This window comes from Ascidiella aspersa, chromosome 4, assembly GCF_963924565.1.
Source record: "Ascidiella aspersa chromosome 4, kaAscAspe10.2, whole genome shotgun sequence".
NCBI lineage: Eukaryota > Metazoa > Chordata > Ascidiacea > Phlebobranchia > Ascidiidae > Ascidiella > Ascidiella aspersa.
The window spans coordinates 15,326,125-15,346,810 of NC_139450.1; the positions used below are offsets into that span (position 1 = coordinate 15,326,125).

The following is a 20,686-nucleotide window of genomic DNA, read 5'->3' on the forward strand; positions in this document are numbered from 1 at the left end:
TTTAAATGTAGGAAAATGTAACGCGACTAGTTAATTTCGAACAATACATTTACGACAAATGGTTTTATACTATTCTTGTAACTGTGCATCAATAGCAAACCCATGACCCCAATCACCCAACACTTCACGCGAGCGGTGCCTCGTTTTGCCCTGAGGTTCTTCAGGAATTTGAATGTGATTGTTGTTCATTTTGGGCCATTCCAAAGCACGTCTTGTAATCTCAGTCGCCCGCTAAACTGTTAATTTATTTCGCATAGCCATAGTTCTACATGTAAATAAAAAGAACTGGGATAATAAACTGATAAACCGAAGTTTCCTGAAAGAAGATGGGAACCTAAGCAAAAACAAAAACAATGAAGAGTGCAAACCATTTCAACAGAGTGTTCTGGTTAGCCGGAGTATGCTTTTTGATTTCTTGCGTTGAAGGGTTTGTTTCCCGCCTTCCAACAGGTAAACAAATAAGCAAAATATTTGCTAAATTACAATGATTTCTAAAATATCCCAAAGCTAACTGCATAAAAATGAAATAACTTGTCTTTTAGATTGTAGAACTTCATCTCTGGACGTGGCTTTTCTTATTGATTCTTCATCCGGAGTTTCTTCATCTAACTTGCGAAAATACAAAGTTTGTTGCCTGTTTGAAAATTCTTGCGCAAGTACAATTCCGACTTTCCCAATGTTGCGTTTTTCTGTTTGCAAACCATTTCTTAATTTTGCTAACTTTGATATTTTGACAGGAAACTAATTGACGTGGAATATTTGTTTATTTTTCAGTGTGAGATAAAATGAAAGACAGTCGGAGGTTGTCTGACACTGGCGTCGGGCGTTATATAGTTACTAACTTAAAGTTTAAATACAATTTAATTGTCTTATTGTGACTTAGTGCACGAACAATACAACTAAGTTTAAGTTGGCTATACCAAAAATTAGTCACAAATATCGCCACTTTCTGTAACTCGGCAAAATCGAGTCGTTATTAATTAATACACGATAATTCAAATATCCATTTCACTAATTGGGAAAATAAATTATGTATGTCTCAAAGCGAAACGGTGTCACTTCTGTTCAATGTTGTTAGACCAGTACTCGTCTATAACGGCCACGGTCGTCCGAATCATATATTTGCGAAATACCGAATCCTGACAGCGGAATGCAAATTCTTAGAGTTTCGTGTCGCGTGTCATCGACGCTTTCGATGTAACTTCAGCCACGGTGCGCCCCTCGGTTGTGATGTACGGAAGCGACGCTGTGCCGCTTAATAGGCTCTCACAAGTGTCCGGCGGCTTTTTTGACTCACTGGAAGACCAGCCGCAATCGGTTGCCGACGGCGTCCTTCCCGACCTCATAATGACCAACGACCAGCATTCGTTGCGCAACAAGTCCGAGATCCTGTCCATGGTCAAGAAGGCGCCGGCCGTTGGCGGGTACAGGCGCGTAGGCAACGCGCTATCCTACGTCTGCGACAAAATCTTCGGGTTGCAAAGGGATGGTGCGAGCGACGTGGACGGACGCCGCCCAGTGCCCAAAGTCATCGTCCTCATATCGTCCGGTCGCTCTGCAGATATGATACCGGAATATCTCTCGTGCTTCTCCCAAAGCCCTGTGGAAAGCAGCCAGCCAGTTTCGATTATCGGCATTGGGTTGGGCGAGCGGGGAGCCGCCTCGCTGAATAGCAGCCTCGTCGGTGACCTGTTCAGTTTGCTGAGAATCTCGGAGCTGCTGGACATTGACAACCAAGTGGCTCGGGCAGTGTGCGGCGCCGCGTTCCACGACTGCCCTCAAGCAGGACACGACATGGTGTTTCTGGTCGACGGGTGAGATATGCGTTGCTGTTGTTGCCGGTTAGGTGGAAGAAGGGCGATATTTTCTCCAATAAATGTATTGTTACCTTAAACCTTTTGGCAAACCTGTTTAATTTTTCGGCATACGCAACTTATCTTCCCTTTACAAGTAGACGACCACAGGGAAACTAACACATTGGCTATGCAATGTTTTAAATTGTAATTCGTTAGTATGCATTGCTTGGAGCATAGTATATTACCCAACTATTATCAACAAATATAATTATTATCAACACTTAAGGGTGATTGTGATACTTTAATAAACTAATAGGTTTCGCGCGATTTTGTTTTAGATCTGACGGCGTTAGCAGTGATGACTTTCAATGGATGCTCAGCTGGATTATTGCAATGGTTGAGATGTTCGACATTGAAGGAAATGGAACCAGAGTGTCGGTGGTACAATATGGAGGGGACGTGAGATCGGAATTTGACTTGGGCACCTTTCAGGTATTTCGTTGTTTTCCGTGCTCACGTAAACAGTTCATCTAATCGGAAATATATTTTTTATTATCTTGGATATTTTATTCAAGACGACAATCTAAATTATGATTAATGTTAAAGTTTGGAAACGAAGGTCTATGATATGACATAGATTTTCTAGATGCACAAAAAATCTGTGCTTCCCGCATTATCAGCTAAAACCTATATATATATTGCAATCGTAAGGATCCTTTGACAACTTGTGATCCCGCAGAACGGCGTGATGCATAGACGCTTACTTTTGTATTTCACAGGGGTGTTCAATTTTTTTGCGCTAAAACGACGTCAAAAATAACCTTTAATATGGTGATTTATATGCGTAGTAAGTATATTTAACCTTACGTATGTAATACTCTCATTCCTTAAAAAGAACGATGAAAGTGTTGAGTATTGCACCTTTGCGGAAATACCTGTTAATGGTAAACTCAGTTTAATTTCAACGAGACACATCCTTGCTATTTATGATATCACTGTAAACTTTTGTAACGGATCACTAAAACTATACCCAAAGCATTGCATTATTTTATTTGCTAGGCAGGTATTTTGCTGAATTGGCAAGTCGAAGTTGTTATAATTTGCGTGTGTTTTTGACACTTACATTTGGTAAAATTGTTCAACAGCTTGAAAAAAATTGTATATAATTTGAGCGGTTTGCTTACCATGTTGTTTATGTTCGCTGAAAACTTGGCACAAACCAGAATCGCCAATTGTAGTTACCCTTTCTAAAATGAATTAATGCGATAAGCCAGTAAAATAAACAGTATGACATTAGGCGACCTCTCAAAATGTTAGGTGACAGATAGACCATTCTGTCAGCCTGATTTCAAATATATTTGGCTGACTTCATTTGCAAAGATGTTCGGCGGAATAAAAAAAGGTGTCAAAACATATAAAATTTCGGCAAACTGTGACGATTGTTGCGGGCGTTCTTTATATGAGGCGAGAAAAAGCTTCGTCGTGGCAGTTGTGGACAGCCGTAGTAAAGTTATAGCCTACATAAATTAAACAACAAACACGAAAGGATACAGAGTATGGCTTCTGATGGCTGAAAAGTGTATGAAAGTGTATAAAAGTGGTAAAAAGTTTTCTGCACGTTATACAAAATAATGCTTAATAGACGATTGACTAATTCTGCGGTAAATTTTTAGAAAATATATGTAACAAAATTTATACGCGGGAATTGAAATCTGCATTATTTTTAAGGTATATTCAATTGTTTTAAGGGGAGCCTAAGTACCCAAAGTTATTGATAGGTGATTTGACGTCAATGGCTTGGTGGGAATAGCTTTTATCGCATTTAGCCACTATAGACAAATTTAGACAACACTTAACTTCCTTCTAACAGACAAAGCAAAGCGTGATACAAGCCGTGGGGTCAATTCAACAGATCGGCGGTGAAGCAGAAGCGATTCCTGGGATAAACTTCGTTGTCCGTCATACACTTTCTCCGTATTATGGTTAGTTATAATTCTTTAACGCATAACATGCCGGACGAAACACTTTTACTTTTTATCATAGCTTACAATTTATCTTTAAAATCCCAAACTTGTTTTTGCAGTAAAAAGTTTTAGACTTTAGAATAGTCCAACATACCAAGTGTAAGTTTGCTTCAAGGTTAATATTATCACTCAGAATGATTTTATCATACAGGAATGCGCGAGGACTTCCACCAAGTGGTGATTTTCGTGACAAATGGTGGGTCCGACAATCGACAACTTTGGTTTGAAGCCGTCGACATGTTGCGTTTTACTGGAGCCGAAGTTTTTGCGGTAAGCATGAATTGGTAAACCAAAGCTAATACTTGTTCAGATATATTCCTTCTTCAATTTAAAATATATGTTTGATGGCGGGACATCGTCAGGTGTCATTTTGAAGCTAATTGTACGGGGAAACAATGCTAGAATATAATTGGTTGCATAATTTGTTCAACTGAACGCTGTATAATTTCTTTATCGACTATTCCGGGTAATTTTGTAGAACGATCGACACATCATTTGTCAAATTCAATATATTTTACAGTTTCAAACATATTTTCTCCTAAATTATTGTGCACTGGTGTTTTAACAGTTCAATGGATACTTTTTCATCTTTAACATTTTTCTTTGTGTAAACTTATTATGTATAAAATATTTGTTCTTTTTATAAAATACTGTTCATATGTCCGAAAAGGTAGGAGTTGGCAGCGGAGTGACCAAAGCCAAGTTAAAGACAATCGCTTCAAAGCCACCGTCGCATCACGTGATTTCAGTGAACAAATTTAGCGAATTGATGACCACGATGAGCATGTTGATAAAAAACATATGCAACTTAATTCATCCAAGTTAGTACCTTTTGCTTCAGATCCAACTTAGTGCGTTTTTATTGTTATAAAGGTACACAAAGCCAAACTTTCTGACTCTACAAAGCAACTTTATCCATATAATAGCCGTTCGTCGATTCCATGTGAGTCGCAGATTGTTGTACCACATTGGTTAAAATATTTAAAGTATTCTCAGATATTCTTTATTGTGTTCAAATAACAGTGAGCATAAACACCTAAAAGCAATTTTGGCGTGTTATATTTCTTTGGAAAAGAAGTTAATTACGGAAAATACAATAATAACAGTTGCTGGTAATTTCCTGTGATACAATTTGAGCAAAAGTCAACTGCGTTTTCTTCTTTATGGGCTTTGTTGACTTGTTATTTGTCGGCAACGTGGGAGACCGCGGTGAAAAAATTATCTTCTTGGCAAATATTTGTCTCAAACAAAAGCAGATTCGTCAAAGTGGTTAAACTCAATCTAGGCGGTATAGACCTTCAGTTTTTTCCTATTGTGTTTCTGAGCGATATAATAGGCTGGACCTTGCTTAGAACGGGTCTGAAGAATCGTTGAATCTTACGCCAGTGTTTAACTTTTCAAGCACGGACCACTTAAATATTAGTTGTTATCTGCTGCCCACCCTTTGTTTTCGTTTAAACAAGGAAAAATTTGAGGTTCAATAAATTGAAATACATAGGTTTACAGCTTACTTGTTTAATTAAAGATTATTTTACTGATTAGTTCCTGTGCACCCTTATAGTATTAGAACCGCCAGACTCATTGCTTATCGCACCAAATCATAATGTAACTTGTATCGTGCTATTATTAATGTAACATATTCAGCAAACATTTATGTCTCTAACATTCTACTTCCGTGCAAATATAAGTGCCGTATGTTTAAATTGATTATCTTATCAATGAAGTAAAATTTATCCATTCAGCTACCAATGTTTCCGTAAGTATAAGTGAATCGAAAACTTGGCTGATCGGTTTGTGATTTAAGTTCCCTGTCCTATATAGCGCTGCAAGGTTTACCGAACTTACAAACCTAGCAGTTAAATTATATATTCTCTTAACTTAAAATTTTTAACGTGAAAATCCAAGCAAACGTTTGCTTTTGTTTAACTGTTCTTTTTGCAAAAAGTATACCAGTATTCGACTTGGTTTTGCCAGAGTGTCCGTTGTCCGTAATCGACCTCAACTTCCTGGTTCACGCCTCGATCCCAAACGGCGAAGCGAACTCTGACGACGAAGACGCCCTGGTGATGCGACAGTATGACGTCGTGTTCACCAACGCCCTGATAAAGACTTGGATAAAACGCATCATTGACAGTTTCTTCGTCGGACAACACTACGCGCGTTTCGCCGTCTCCACGTTCGGCGAGTCCGTCCACGACGCAATTCCGTTCTCCGAAGCGAAAAATAGCAAAGGTTGACGTCTACTAGTGAGATTTTATTACGTGGCGATCATTTAGATCAGACGACTTAAACTTTTAACGACAATTTCGGATTTTTTCTTTGTTAGATTTTTTTATTGTTAGGTTACAGGCACAAGTACAGTGACCAAAAAAAAACACTTTCACACTATAGATATTCATGCTCACCTCAGAGGACTTACAGTATTATCGAGTCTATTCGGTTATAATAAAGCGTGGTCAATTGCTGTAATGGGCACGACTTGATCCTGAATTTGAGAACTCAAAAAATCGTATACTAAAAATATGAACTAAAACATACTATTCAGTGAATTAGGTTGCCGAAACGTTGGTTAACAATTACAATTACTAGAGGAGAAGCTGTTTTTTATTATTATTACGATACCTGGTAGCAAGAGTTTATATGCTGTTCAGTTCTAAAACAATTTTCTCGATAGTTTGGAAAAACGTTATACTTTCACAGTAAAACAAACGAAATAAACTCACAGACGTTTTTCATTGCGGAATCGCATAACTGTAGTGTTTAAACATCCGGTATTTAACCTTTACGGTTGTAATCCATTGGCGACATTTGGCCATTAAGTCGTATTGAATTGCCATTTGCCAACAGCATTTTTGTCTGGTCTCCGCTCTTCTTGGGTTCCCTATAAGGCTGTCAGCGGATCGTTGGTCCATGTTTAATAGCGGGTGCCAGACGTTAAGATAGACTCGTAAAAGCTAAGCCCGTCTACTTAAAGGGCGAGGAAAAATACCAGTAGTGGGATTTTGTGTGCTATTGCAGGTTGAACTAAAGCCATCAAATCTAGTAACAATCATAGGTTCTACCACATGCTAACGTTTAAGAACCTTTTGAGACATTCTACCTTTCCCTCCCGTTTATTACCAATGCAAAATGTATTTCGTTCCACAGCCAATATCCTTACCCGCGTTGATAAAATCGACACAATACTTCCTGGAACCCCGGCGATGGTTGGGTTAGCGTTGAATGCAACTGTGAGGCGCTTGGTTGAACAACAGCGAACAAATGCCAGAAAGGTAATATTAAAGTTAATCGTCTGTCGGCACATTAGGGCTTCATCCTTGTCTTTACTTAGAAAGGTTTCCGAACAAGCAAGCTTTGAAGCCGTATGGGTGGGCTGCATTAGAGCAATATTATGTAGTTTGGTAAATCGCTTGTACTCCATCATGCGTTTTAACCCATTAACAACTTAAAAAAAGAGCTTTGTGTTTTCACAATAGGATTGAGTGCTAAACCAATAGTCATTTTATAGAAATGTGAGTTAAAAATAAATATTTTCGTAAATATAACCTATACAGTAGACCATTCAAAACAAACAAATGAAGAAGACGCAGCATTTAATGCAATTAACTTGTTTGTTTTTGGCATTGCAAATTTTGATAAACATTTTCTCGTACAGACGCTGATCCAATACAAGTGTTTGGCTAGCAGTTCTATTATTTATAATAAGCATATTTATTTTTGTAGCTTATCGTGCTGCTAACAGATGAAAATTCCTCGGATAATTTCGACGACGTTGTTCGGCTACTTGCTGCTAACAAAGTTAGAGTAATAGTTGTCAGCTTGGGATCTTTCGAAAATCTGGTAGAATTGCATAACATTGCGTCATCACCAGAAGACGTCATCAACGTTGAAAATGGTGTTATCGACCTACCGGACACCACGTCAGAAGTGGTAAAGATAACATGCGAACAATTACAAACAGGTGGGTAGAATAAAAGTGTTTGGATTAAAAATACGCTGATTAACCAAATTAATATTAAATTCGAAAACAATAAAAAGGGGTCGGCAAACGATGCGCTGATACATCCGGTGAAATTTTCGTCTGGTGAAATTAGCTCTGATACTACCCGTGAAATATATCGTGTTTTATAAACCGCTTTATATTACCGCAAAGGTTTTTTTTTGCGTTCAGTTTGTGTGAACACCGAACTGGATGTGCAGTTCTTAGTCGACGGTTCGACCAGCATCAATTCCGTCAACTTTGACAAGGTCAAAGACTGGGCTCAATCCCTTATCGCATCGTTCGACGTTGGCTTTCATACGACACGAGTAGGCAAGTTTACAAACCTACAATCAAAAGCTAAGCTACAGATAAGCAGTTGCCTTGTACTGCTTTCATTGTACTAAGTAGATAGAAATGTTTCCATTTTCATCAAAAAACATATTATGCCATATATAAGCTCCAATATATATATTAAACAATTAATCTTTACTGTGGAAAGTTTAAACAAGTTATAGTATATTATAGATTAAATGCAAATAGGAAGGTAAATTTGAATTAGATTTAGTTGGGTGATATTAGGCTATATATGAAATATGTATGACCACAGTATCTTGTTAGTTTCTATGTGTTTTCCAGTAACAAAGATAACGACGACTTTTCTATAAACTTGGCAGGCTTCGACCAATACAGTCACAATCCAAACACGGAGTTTCACATGTCCGAGTATTTTTCGAACTCGGCTGTTCGCGCAGCTGTTCAAAACGTCGGATACAAAACGGGACGAACAAGTATAGGACTAGCGCTTAATTTCACCAGAAAGAATAGTCTTGTTCCCCAAGCTGGTTCCAGGGACGGAGTTAACAAGGTATCTTTTCTAGTTTGTTTTTAGACTCTTCAATTAAAGAATAATATATTTTCAAAGCTTATTTTATTGACAAAAAAACCTATTAAGCATTTATACGTATCAAGTCTAACATATTCGTTTAAATCAAAATTGTAGTGATTTGCTTTAAGGAATCATTAATACGTTACTGATAAAATAGGCATATACATAACTTGTAAATATTTATTTCGTATGATATTGCTGATTTATTGAGCCAATTACACTTCGTGCCGCCCTGCAGAGCTGCAAATGTACTTCTATCCAGCGCTCTTTTGGAATGCTGAATGGTTGGACGCACTAGAGGCGCAAAATTTTAAATGAGTGGTACTCTTTCTCCCTTACGACGAATGGCCATATGCCTCCCTGAGGCCTGAACTATAATTTTACCAATTTTTACTATCCACGTGCGTGTACTCAAATGAACTTTCTTATGTTGCGCCGTATGACTTAACGAGTTGCCTTGAGAACAAGTGTTTTGTAGATTTTTTGTTTTGGACGTCACGTTTGACGGAACACTGTGACCTCTTTTCTAAAAAAATGTATGGCCCACCCCAAAAAGATGCACACCTAGTAACTAGAATATGTGCCTAACAAAGAGCGATGAAGTACCTGCACCAAATCAATGTCATCATTTTTTTAAACACTTCTGTTTATTTACTATAAATAAGAGCAGTTTTCTTCCTTTACCTCAAAAATCCATACAAGTTTTAGAATCACAAACAAATTATGTCGCTACTCCATAAATTGAGTAACAGGGATTTGTTTGTTGCATTCTTCGTAGGGTTAGGTATACCCGCTTTTAAAATGAATTGTTTTTTTATAAAACTTAGCACTGTCGAATGAAAACTGTTTCAATTCACAGTAACAACAACGTCATAAAAAAAATAGGCCGGTAAAAATCTAAAACCTAATCAAGAGCAAATTATAAACGGCCGAACCAATCAACAAATTAAGACGAAGTTTATACATCTCATGCGAGAGCGGCTTACTGAAATTTCAACAGAAGTGTAAAATCCATAAGCCCAAACAACCATGCACACTAAAATTCGTATATTTATTTAGGTTCTCATAGTGATGACGGATGGCGTTTCTCAGGATTCGATTTTAGAAGCAGCCAACGCCATGCATAAGATGTCAGACACGAAAACTTTCTCGGTAATTTGCATTGTCGAAACTGATTTCTTGTTCTGACTTGCATATATATTTATCTCGCTGTAAAAAGATCTTTAGTGGATGAATATAAACCGTAGTTTTATGCATATATGTTGATTAAACTCATACCAGTAAACCAGTGTTTTCCAATATCTTTGCGACCCAAACACTATGCGTAAGCATAACAGCTTTTATGACTAATCTTTTCTCAAGCAAGCAAACAAAACTTTGATCATTATTTCTAGAGTTGCTCACACGACCTTATAAAGTAGTAGTTGGCCTAATCTAAAAACGGCCGAATAATAGTGGTTGCCTATTTCCCCTGTCTATAATTCAAAGAAATAAAGATTTATGGAATTTAAAGATTGGTGTGGGTGAAGCATCGCTCCCACAGCTGGAAATAATTGCGTCCAACCCCGATGACAATTACGTATACAAAGTGAGCAACTTTGACGCAATCAACTCCATCAAAAAGGAACTTGCAACCAAGATTTGCTCAGAGGGTTGGAATCGAAATCGCTTAAGTGAGTAGTTGTGCAAAACTAGTGCATGAAAAAAAAATTGGCCACGTCTGCAGTACACGTACAGTAAGAACACTGACAATTTTAAAATCTTTACTTTTGCAATTGTGTCCTTCCTAATACTAACTCACAAAAAAAGCACACAAACTACAAACGGACAAGACAACTTACGTTTTTATATATTTCGTCGAGCAATCTTTATATCGTGTGCTAAATGGTATTCATAATACGGCATTATTTTTCACATAAACAAACAGAAATTTAACTTTGGAAAGTCGAAACTTTGAAATGTTTCAACATTATAACGTTTTCGAGTTTAATTAATAAGAGTTTTGTTTTCTAATTGTCCTACAGTTTCTTAATTTTTTTAAAATATCTTAACAAATTTTACCTTGTAAACTATAGCAGTTTGAAACAACATCGGTATTAAATATTGGTTTAAAGACTATTATCTTTATATATTTGTTTAAAAACTACCACCATAAAAGACCAAACAAGTGTAAAATGTAGCCGCTTTTAAAATATAATAAGTACTTCGGAAAAATCGCTAGGGACCAGTTAGGTTATACTAACAGAGAAAACGGAACACAGGCCTAGCCTATTTTGAAGAGAAAAATTGACTAATTACCATCGAAAACTGTGATTGAAACACAGCGAAAGTTTTTTTTTTAGTTTTTTTAAACGAAACAACGCACAACAAAAAATCCAGACTTATAAAAACATTTTCATTATATAAGCGCAACCTCTATAAACGCTTCAACAGTGTAAAAAACGCATAGGCTATTTACAAGGTTTTTTTGTTGTTTGTATTGCTTTTCTTTAATTCATTTTTTATTCCAGTTTGTCCCAGTGCGGAATTAGACTTGGTAGTGATGCTTGATTCCTCTGTTGGAAAGCGATCGAAGTGGTTTAAGCTTGCGAAGAACTTCATATCCTCGTTGGTGTCTTCGTTTGCCATCGGACCTTACAACATTAAGGTTGCGATTGCCCAATTTGACAACGAAACAAGGTAGGACAACTGTTAAGATCGTGCGAAGAAAGAAAAATCGACAAAAAAGTTCAGTGTAGGGCTTCTTACTTATGTACCACACACGTACACCCAAACTTTGCACAATTTCGCTTATCGGTTACGCGCCTAAACTACGATGCAGTAAATTCCAGGCTAAGTTATAGCAGCATAGTCTTCTATAGTTTCTATAATTAATTTCACGAGAGAAAACAGCAAAACACTCTACGAAAAACTTTGTAGGTGGGATTTCGACTTTCTGGCGCACAACAGCACTATGTCACTACAGGAGGCCATCGATCAGCTGAAGCCTGTCCATCATTCTTTAGCCCACCCTCCTTGTATGCTCGGATCAGCTCTTACCGACGTTCGATCTCGTATCGTCAACGATACATACGGGTCAAGAGCTAACGTGCCCAAGGTCCTTCAAAAGAAATATTCCTGTATTACTTTTCAAAAGAAATATTCCTGCCTTATTTTTAAACCTACAATTAATGTTATCTAATATTCATCGAAGCTTCACTTCTGTTGTATTTTTAGTTAGTAGCCATTTTTTAAAGCTGGTAATCGATCAGGCATAAAATTACTCCTGACGCTCGGGACGGGTAACTTCAACCATACACTTAATTTCCCACAGGTTGTCGTGGTAGTAACGGCATCTACGTCGCTCGACAGCGTAGTGTTTCCGGCGACAGAACTCATGCATGACGGCACGTTTGTTTTCGCGCTGAGCGTTGGACGTCGCGTCAACTTTACTCAAATACGACAGGTAACATTAACTGTACGGCGTGCCGACACTCTTAAAAGAAGGCGGAATGTTTTGCATCAAAGTATTAGGCGATTCACTGATCAATATTTATGTACCCCCTTTGTCTGTTCTAACAGAATTGAGCGACAAAAGACGTTTACTATTTTTGTAAATTTAAAGTGACTAAAGTTTGTTACTATAGAACTAAATATTAAGTGAATCTGAGGAACGTAGCATATAACAACTTCATATCTATTTGCAGAAGCAGTTTTACATTAGCAATCGCTGCGGATTTGCGTTATATATAGCTAACAACAACTATTTACGGTTGAAAACTTTACATTGTGCTGCCCACACTTGTTTTGCAGATCGTTTCGGCTCCACCGGCATCATTTTTTTACGCGGTCAAGCGTGGCCAGGATTTGCGTAAAGTCGATAAATCGCTTTCAAGAAGAATTTGCTCGGTTGTTGCACCAGGTAGAATGGCTGTCATATGAAACACATCGCTTTAGGCAATGAGATAAAATTACATGGTTTTATTGTGCATTCGTTTCGTATTGGAAAACAAAAACATAAAACCAGCCTCAGAAAACCTTATAGTTTTTGTATACATACCTTCATAAATCGCTTTGCAATTGAAACAACATAGGAAACAATTGAGGGTTCGACAGTAAATTATGTCATTTTTGGCCAGTTTTGTCAATTTAATTTACGTACAGAGTGCCGAATGAGAGCAGTGGGCGAAAACCTATTTTTTGTATGCATAATTACATACCTTAATAAATTGCTTTGCAGTTGTAAAAACATACGAAAACCTAGTGTATTCGACAGTAAAATATATCATTCTTTGGTCTGTTTAAAATATTTAAGTCACATACAGAGTGTCGAATGAGAGCGGTGGATGTTCTGTTTCTCATCGATGGATCGTCTTCCGTGTCTCCTGAAGACTTTCAGTCTGTTAAATGGTTCATGACCAACCTCACCGACAGTTTCGACATCGGAGCAACCGACGTGCGTGTTGGTCTTATTCAATACGGAAACTCACCAACTGTGGAATTTAATCTAAAGGTATGAGCTGTGGCGCATAACACTCAAAATATTCCGTATGGTTATTCCTAAGTTATGAGACGTTTACAAATTGTATAGCGACATGCTTTATTGCAAAATATTTTTTTTTAATTTAACTGTATTTTTATATTTCTATATGAAATTCTTGTTTATGCAAACTATATATTTTAAAATTCTCAATGCTAAGATTCAATAATATATGTACTATGTAGGCATACCGATTAGGCTTGATACCTAGGCCTACTGATTAGGCCAAGTTACTTTTATATTAATTTCTGTTAAACTGAAAGGATTACGACACTGCATCTGAACTACATGACGCAATCATGCGTGTCGAGCATTGTACTGGCAACACGATGACTTCGAAGGCTCTTCAGTTTGTTGCGGATCACGGATTTTCAGAGGCACGCGGCGGTCGTCCCAACGTACTCAAGGTGGCGCTGTTGATCACAGACGGCAAGGCGCAAGATTCGATGTTGATTCAACAAGAAGCAGACCGTGTAAAGCAAATTTGATACTTTTTTATGTTTTATAGGTATTATTTTAATTGCACCGCCACAATGTTTTATTACACTTTGAAGTTATTACCTTAAATATGTTGCTACCCTATATTTTACTGGGTTTAATTGTATTGTAGAATGAACTCGCTTACATTTAATCCTTTTTTAGTTGCCAGTGCGTAGAAATAGAATAATAATAACAAAAATTAAAACTAAATTTGCATATAGGTGAAAATACAAAATAAACCACCTCAATATCGGTTACGTGAGAGCTTAAATTGCTTCAAGAATCTGAATTGTGACCAGCTTGATATATCTCCTTTTTGACTAATTTTAGTATTAAAAACAAAATACTGAATAATCTATATTGAACAACTAACGTTTTACAGCTCAGAAAGTTTTTCACAAAGCTATATGTGCTATTATAAAGTTAAGAGATTACATATATGATTATTTTCGGGAATTACTGGCGATAAAATTTCCCTCGAAACTTTGTTTTAATTTTTCATGCTGTATTCGTCAGGCACACTCACTTGGAATAAAAGTCTTTGGTATCGGAGTGGGTAAAGCCAAGTTGTCAGAGCTTGAAGAATTGTCAAGCAAACCCATTGGCGAGCATACGATGTTCGTAGACAATTATCAGAATATTGAGAAGCTTCGTTCACGTTTAGTGCACAGAATATGCAGAGGTGCCTTTAATTGTTTTATCTGTGTATAAAGCTGTGAAATCAAAATCATGTAATTAAAATAATACTTCTTTATGTTTTCTGGTATACATCGTATACTGGCTATTTTAGTATTACGTTTTACGGTTATTACATTTTGTGTTTTTAGATTCGCAATGCCCGACCATGCGTAGGGATGGAAATTTTATTTATGGTATGGTATTTGTGGTTATAGCAACAAACTAATACAATTAACAGCATGTTTCGTGTTTAAAACATTGTTGTACGCTAAGCTGAGACTTACAACTCTTAAAGATCGTGGATTTTAATATTCCTATTTTAGATGTTACAAGTTTGCGTTACTTACAATCCGCTCACCACAAATTGTGTGCCAGGTGTCGATCTCATGGAGTCCTTCCGGCTAGGATCATTGCCAACAAAAGGGGTAAAACGACAAAAAGGCAGCAAACCAGGATTAATTGCGTACAAAATTAACGGACGAAGAAGCAAGTTAAAAATGAGCAAAATGTAATTTTTAAACCTTTAATACTTGTATAAGTTCTGTTGTTTGAGCTAACCATAACACGATGATTGTCATAAGAAAAAGTATTTAAAATTCTTCAAAATTTATTGCAGGTCCATATTTTACAGCATGCTTCCGAGCCATTTCTCCATTGTGAGCATAATTCGAATGAAGAAAGCTACTGCTAAAGCTAGCAACTGGCAGTTGTTGAAGATTACAAACCAGCGCGGCCAAATTGAGTTTAGCGTATCTCTTTTTGGATCACAAAAGCTATTAAAGATATTAAGGTAGAGATGGTGTATTAGCCAAGGCAACGTAACAGTCCTTAAAAATGTTATATGACATAAATTAATATTAATATTTACTTTAAACAACGGAAAAGCGCTTTTCACCTTGCCAACGAAAAGCTTAACTAATACTAGGCCTTGCGTTTATTATATATTTTACTATGTTGGGGTTACTTTTTCTGGGTGGTTTATGAATATCATTCGTCCGTTATTAATAGGGTTATATTTACTAGGGTTAATTTTAAATGTGACATATTTCAGTTTGGATTTTTGGTTTGCTACATATTGTGTGTTTCCCCTGACTTGTTTCTTCAAGAAAACAAATATGAGTCGAAATATATAGGGCCCACTGCTACCGCCAAAACTAATATTCCACAAAAAAACTGATTTTTTCCCTGCACCAACCAAAAACCTAATATTAGTAACACCCCCGGCCGAGATAATAAAAAACTTTCTTTTTAATTATCACCCCTAATAAGAAAAAAAGCACTAGAAGCGAAACGGCAAATGACGAATCAGGCAGTATTTGTAAAATTTAAGGCGATTATGGAAAACAGCTTTTCTATGTTAGTTTTGTGTTAACTAGTATACTGGTTTCTTTAAAAGAGTTTCGTAATGTCGCAAAAAAGGAGTGAAATTTAGAATTTCTTAATATGTTTTTTAATTTTTCATTTCATGAAGTGGCAGGGCTAGCATTTGCAATTATTTTAAATTGCATGTGTTGTTGCAATCAGGTATGGATCTGCAGAAGTGGAGGTTCGAGATGGCATTTCATCGCTCTTCGACAGCAACTGGCACCAGATAGAGCTCAGGGTCGGAAGATACCGTGTTGTGGTTTTTCTCGATTGTCAACAAATAGGATCGTTCGAATTGGCTTCGGCTCGCAGAGATCTATTTTCTTTAAAAGGCGAAGTGTTCATCGGTTCACCACTGAGAGGTGGAAAGAATCCAGTGGTAAATTTAAGTCTGTTGCCGTCGTTACCGAAAAACTAAATACAGTATTAAAAACGAATAACCAGTAATTTTTTTTTTAGTTTTTAAACAACTCAGAAAACTTTTTATTCACAGGTTACGTTGTTCGTTTTTTCTTTGGCAAATTATGTGTTATATGTTTAAAACTATACGAGCTTTAATTTTAATCTCTTCGTTCAGTTTGCTCTACAAGATTTAACAATGAAGTGTCACATGGGCGACAATCACGAAACTCCCGAACTTTGTTGCAAGATGAGTAACTACAAAAATCCCAGGGTAAGAATTTTTTATCCTTTAGCAGCGATCACCAACTTTTTTGTTGACGGCGCTCTTTAAAAACTTACCAACACTCGCGGCGCCGTAATAAATTCGAAATGTGCAAATTTTAAGTAATATTAAAAACTCTTTTAATTAACTTCGAGTGATACTATAGGCACACAAAAATCTGCGGAACAACATCTGCTGCAAACACTTATTAGCTTTGCACAATGGGCCTTAAAATGTAGGCATCTGATTATATACGAGTAATTCTACGTCGCAAGAAAATAAGAATGTGGCATAATAACAATAAATTTACAGCAAAGAAAGAAAACCAATCCATGTTTAAAATCAATGAATGTTTGTTGTTTCAAACACAAGAATCGTGAGCTAACTTACAAATACAGTACAGTAGGCGCGTGCGTGTTGGTCGTTCGTCAGTTTCTTCCCGAACATGGTGTTCCGATTTTAATTTTTTAGATGTTTAAGTTTTTAATAGGAAAAGTGTAACCTAACTTGAAATAAGGTTGAAAAGCATTGCAATACAATAGACGATAACACTTAATATGCGAAAAGGGATAACCGCGAAAAACTAAACCACTTTAAACGTGCTTTCACAGCGCCCCTGGCAAAGTCTCGCGGCGCCATTTTGCGAACAACTGTCATTTAGGGTAAAAACATTTTGGTTTACTGTTTTTGATGTTATGAAGTTTGTTAGCCTATCATTTGCAATTATTTTATTTGCTTTATCAAAAATTTCGTTTTTAAATGCATTTATAATTTATACAGCCAATTGTAATACTGTTTAGAATTTCATTTTTAATTAATTAGAGTTGGTTTTACAAATGAGCAGAGATAAGCTTTGTAGGAAACGTAAATTTATGTACCAGGGTCATTTACCTTTGGAAATATTCTGGCCAGGGTACCATTACTCAAGAAGCGAAATGCACTTTCAACGGTTCGATCGTCACATAATATATTGACAAAATCATGTGTTACAGTGCACAGCACAGCTTTCGACGATAGCGGTTGTAACTCAAAAACCACCGGTCAGGACAACAACAAGAAAACAAGCCGAAGGGGCGGGTCGCCCCGAGGAAATTATTCGTTTTACAACCAGATCTCTTCAGACGCCAGGAGGCGAAACGTCAGCAGAACCAAATCCCCCAGATGCCCCAAAACCAGCAGGACCTCCAGGACCTCCAGGACCTCCAGGACCTCCAGGACCACCAGGGCCACCAGGGCCACAAGGGCCCGATGGTCGACCTGGTGGCCTTGGACCTCCAGGTCCAACGGGGCCAGTTGGTCCAACCGGGCCAGATGGGTCAAATGGGATAGATGGCCTTTCTGGCAAACCTGGTGTCCCCGGATTACCTGGACCGAGTGGACCTGTGGGTTTACCAGGAGAAAAAGTGAGATGGACTTGTTTGTAAAAGAGAAATTCCTCACAGCTTTTGTGTTTAATCTTGTGTTAGGTAGTTTTTACCATAAACTTTTTGCAGGGTGAAAGCGGTACCATGGGATTGCCTGGATTCAGGGGAGAGAAAGGATTTGTGGTAAGAAGTTTAAACTAGACAGAATTCAGTGTATGCAAGAGTCACCACGTTGCTGTTTGAGCTAAAAAAGGTTAAGGTCGCCTAAAGGCTGTATGGAAATTCCAATAACATAACAATTTATAGGCTATATAATTAGTTAGTATTAACAATATAAAGTGCGAAGCTTTTGATATGTTGTGGTTTATTGCACATATCCAATTTTGAGCCCCGTATCTCAAGTTAAAGAATAAAATGACATAAAACAATTTAAGTGATTTAAAGAATGGTATTCGAAAGAAAATAGCTTTAGAGTGAGTTTTGGCGGTGGGTTTTTGCATTTGAGACATTCCCCTTGGTAGTGCCTATAACCACACATTATATGTTATTGCTTCATATATTGAGTGGAGCATGATTTGTTAAAAATAAATGTGATATAAGATAGACGGAGTTTCACTGTGTTGTGGTTTTGACATGTTTGTCTTGTTGTACAATTTTCATCTCAGGGAGAGATAGGACCCCCTGGACCACCGGGCGTACCCGGGGATTCACCCGGTAGGGGTGATGGTGATTCCAGCACCAAAGGTCAGAAAGGAGAAAAGGGAGAAGTGGGAAGGCATGGAATAAGCGGAAATACTGTGGCAATTAAAGGATTAAGACGAGTAAGAAAACCTACAGTTTTAAAAACACTACAATATGTCTGGTTTATACGCTGGACTCTATTGCTTAAAAACCTCATATAGATATTACCTACACCCTTGGGAGGCACTTTAATGGTGTCTCTATTCATTTTATCAGTTTAAGTTTTGTAAAGTACGTAATTGTTTTAAAGGTTTTATTATATTCGACAGGCTTTCGAAATACATATGTTATTATCCATTTGTTTATAAAAAAACATCACCTTTTAAGGCCTATACGTTTTACCTAAACATGTCACGTTTCCGCAAATACCAACAAACAAGTTTTACACTAAATTTGGTAACAATTCATGTTTGCCGTTTCTATGATATTTACAAAAATTATTTGAACAAAATAAATCGTCTAAAATTGTTTTCGACCCGTGTTAATATTTTATTTTATGTAGGGAGTATCGGAAAACAGAGTTCGGCAAATAGTTCGCGAGATCATCAACGAAATATTGGCAGGTATTAGTCTCACTATATAACATATCGACAAACTGCAATGTGCAATCAGCAATACTCAGTAACGCGATGTTGTATCGTTTCCATATAGTCCTGCCTATAGTATACTTTTTTAAACTATATAGTTGCACAACATAATAAAACATAAAGGTATCACGATTGTTACTTAACAAATTGCGTGGTGAAAGTCGTCAGTTATTGCATGTTCAATTTGTTCATTCAGCCCAAAATGATACGCCAGTGGCAGAGTTACAAGCAAATCTAAAGTATCACACCAATAAAAAAACACATATTCGATTAATTATTATCCGTGGTTCTTAAAATAACAACAGCAGTTGTAAAAACGTACTTACTAAAAGTTTTTAATTATGTCAAATGTTAATTGTCGGCTCATGTAATAAATAATAATGCGAAAAATGGTTCCGTAAACTGTATATCAAAAGGTGAGATGCCACGCACGATCATGCGGATTATGGAGAGTGGAACGGTACGGCAGAACGCTGGGCCACGTGGTTCACCAGGACAACCCGGACCCCGCGGATTCCCTGGCGATCCTGGCCCAGTTGGGCCAATAGGACCAACTGGAGATCGAGGTCCCCAAGGCATTCAGGGTAATTCCGGATTGCGCGGTAAAAGAGGTAAGTTTTTATTAACTGCTGGTTAAAAAATATTTGTTATTTTATGCTGTCACGTCTAAGTGCTTTGTATCAATGCCTGCCTCTTTTAAAATGTATTTAAAGGGAAAATTATAACTATTTTTTTCCACTTTCTAACCAAGTAGGTTGCAGTATCGTTACCGCTTAACGTTGGCATCAGTTCAAATTATTATAATGTAACGCATAATGGTGAATAGGAACTCACGGTGACAAGGGAGACAAGGGCGCAACCGGCGTTGGGCTAGTGGGACCGGTTGGACCACAAGGCGATCGGGGACATCCTGGCGCCACTGTTCATGGAAAGCCAGGAACAATTGGACCTAAGGGGCCCCGCGGTTTGAGGGGAAAACCTGGAGCACGTGGATATAGGGTAAATAAACGATTATAGCGGTGTACATGTTGACGCTTTTTAAATATTAAAAAATTATAACCTTTGGTGTTTTATTAAGAAATACTTTTTTTGTACAAAATACAATAACAGTGCTCTTCAGTGCGTAAAATAGTAACTGTGATTACTTCCTTATGTGTAATATTTAAATCAGGTATTTAAACACGTCAGACGCACAAACGCGATATTTTTTTACCGGATTGGACAGTTCAAGTTATAACAAAAGGTTACTTTCTCCATAGGGTCCAAATGGTCTCACTGGAACCTGTGATGAAAGTTATTGCTACCGCACAGTTTACGGTCTGCTAGAGAAAACCGGCTATGCTTCCAGTTTCGTTGGTCGTGCTTCTGAACGCGACAAGAAAGGTTAACACGCATACCATGCGGCAAACAGACAAATGAAAAGAGCAACTTAACAAGCATGAATACTTTTTACAATTTACATTCTCACATTTAGGGATGTCCAAAACATTTTATTCAAAAACCGTTACCGAACCTTTTGTAAAAAGGTACTGTGACCGATACGATACCAAATGATGTCATTACTACGCTCAAGCAAACCAGATAAAATTGAAATTTCAAC

General features: G+C 37.3%; 1 protein-coding gene across 1 annotated transcript; it reads left to right on the forward strand.

Moving 5' to 3' along the window:
* Positions 1 to 268: 268 nt before the first annotated feature.
* Positions 269 to 20,500, forward strand: LOC146148135 (collagen alpha-6(VI) chain-like). The gene is made up of 33 exons (XM_083386903.1): positions 269 to 450; positions 543 to 625; positions 1,165 to 1,814; positions 2,135 to 2,288; positions 3,667 to 3,778; positions 3,972 to 4,090; positions 4,491 to 4,641; positions 5,795 to 6,052; positions 6,968 to 7,092; positions 7,544 to 7,781; positions 7,992 to 8,132; positions 8,477 to 8,667; positions 9,748 to 9,840; positions 10,202 to 10,361; positions 11,199 to 11,367; positions 11,608 to 11,785; positions 12,002 to 12,133; positions 12,481 to 12,589; positions 12,993 to 13,180; positions 13,471 to 13,680; positions 14,204 to 14,369; positions 14,515 to 14,559; positions 14,741 to 14,873; positions 14,982 to 15,155; positions 15,890 to 16,109; positions 16,308 to 16,403; positions 17,387 to 17,797; positions 17,888 to 17,941; positions 18,424 to 18,579; positions 19,002 to 19,062; positions 19,503 to 19,697; positions 19,913 to 20,085; positions 20,346 to 20,500. Exons 1-33 carry the CDS (start codon positions 354 to 356, stop codon positions 20,472 to 20,474), a joined length of 5,571 nt encoding a protein of 1,856 aa, XP_083243029.1. The 5' UTR covers positions 269 to 353; the 3' UTR covers positions 20,475 to 20,500.
* The last annotated feature ends 186 nt before the right edge of the window (positions 20,501 to 20,686 follow it).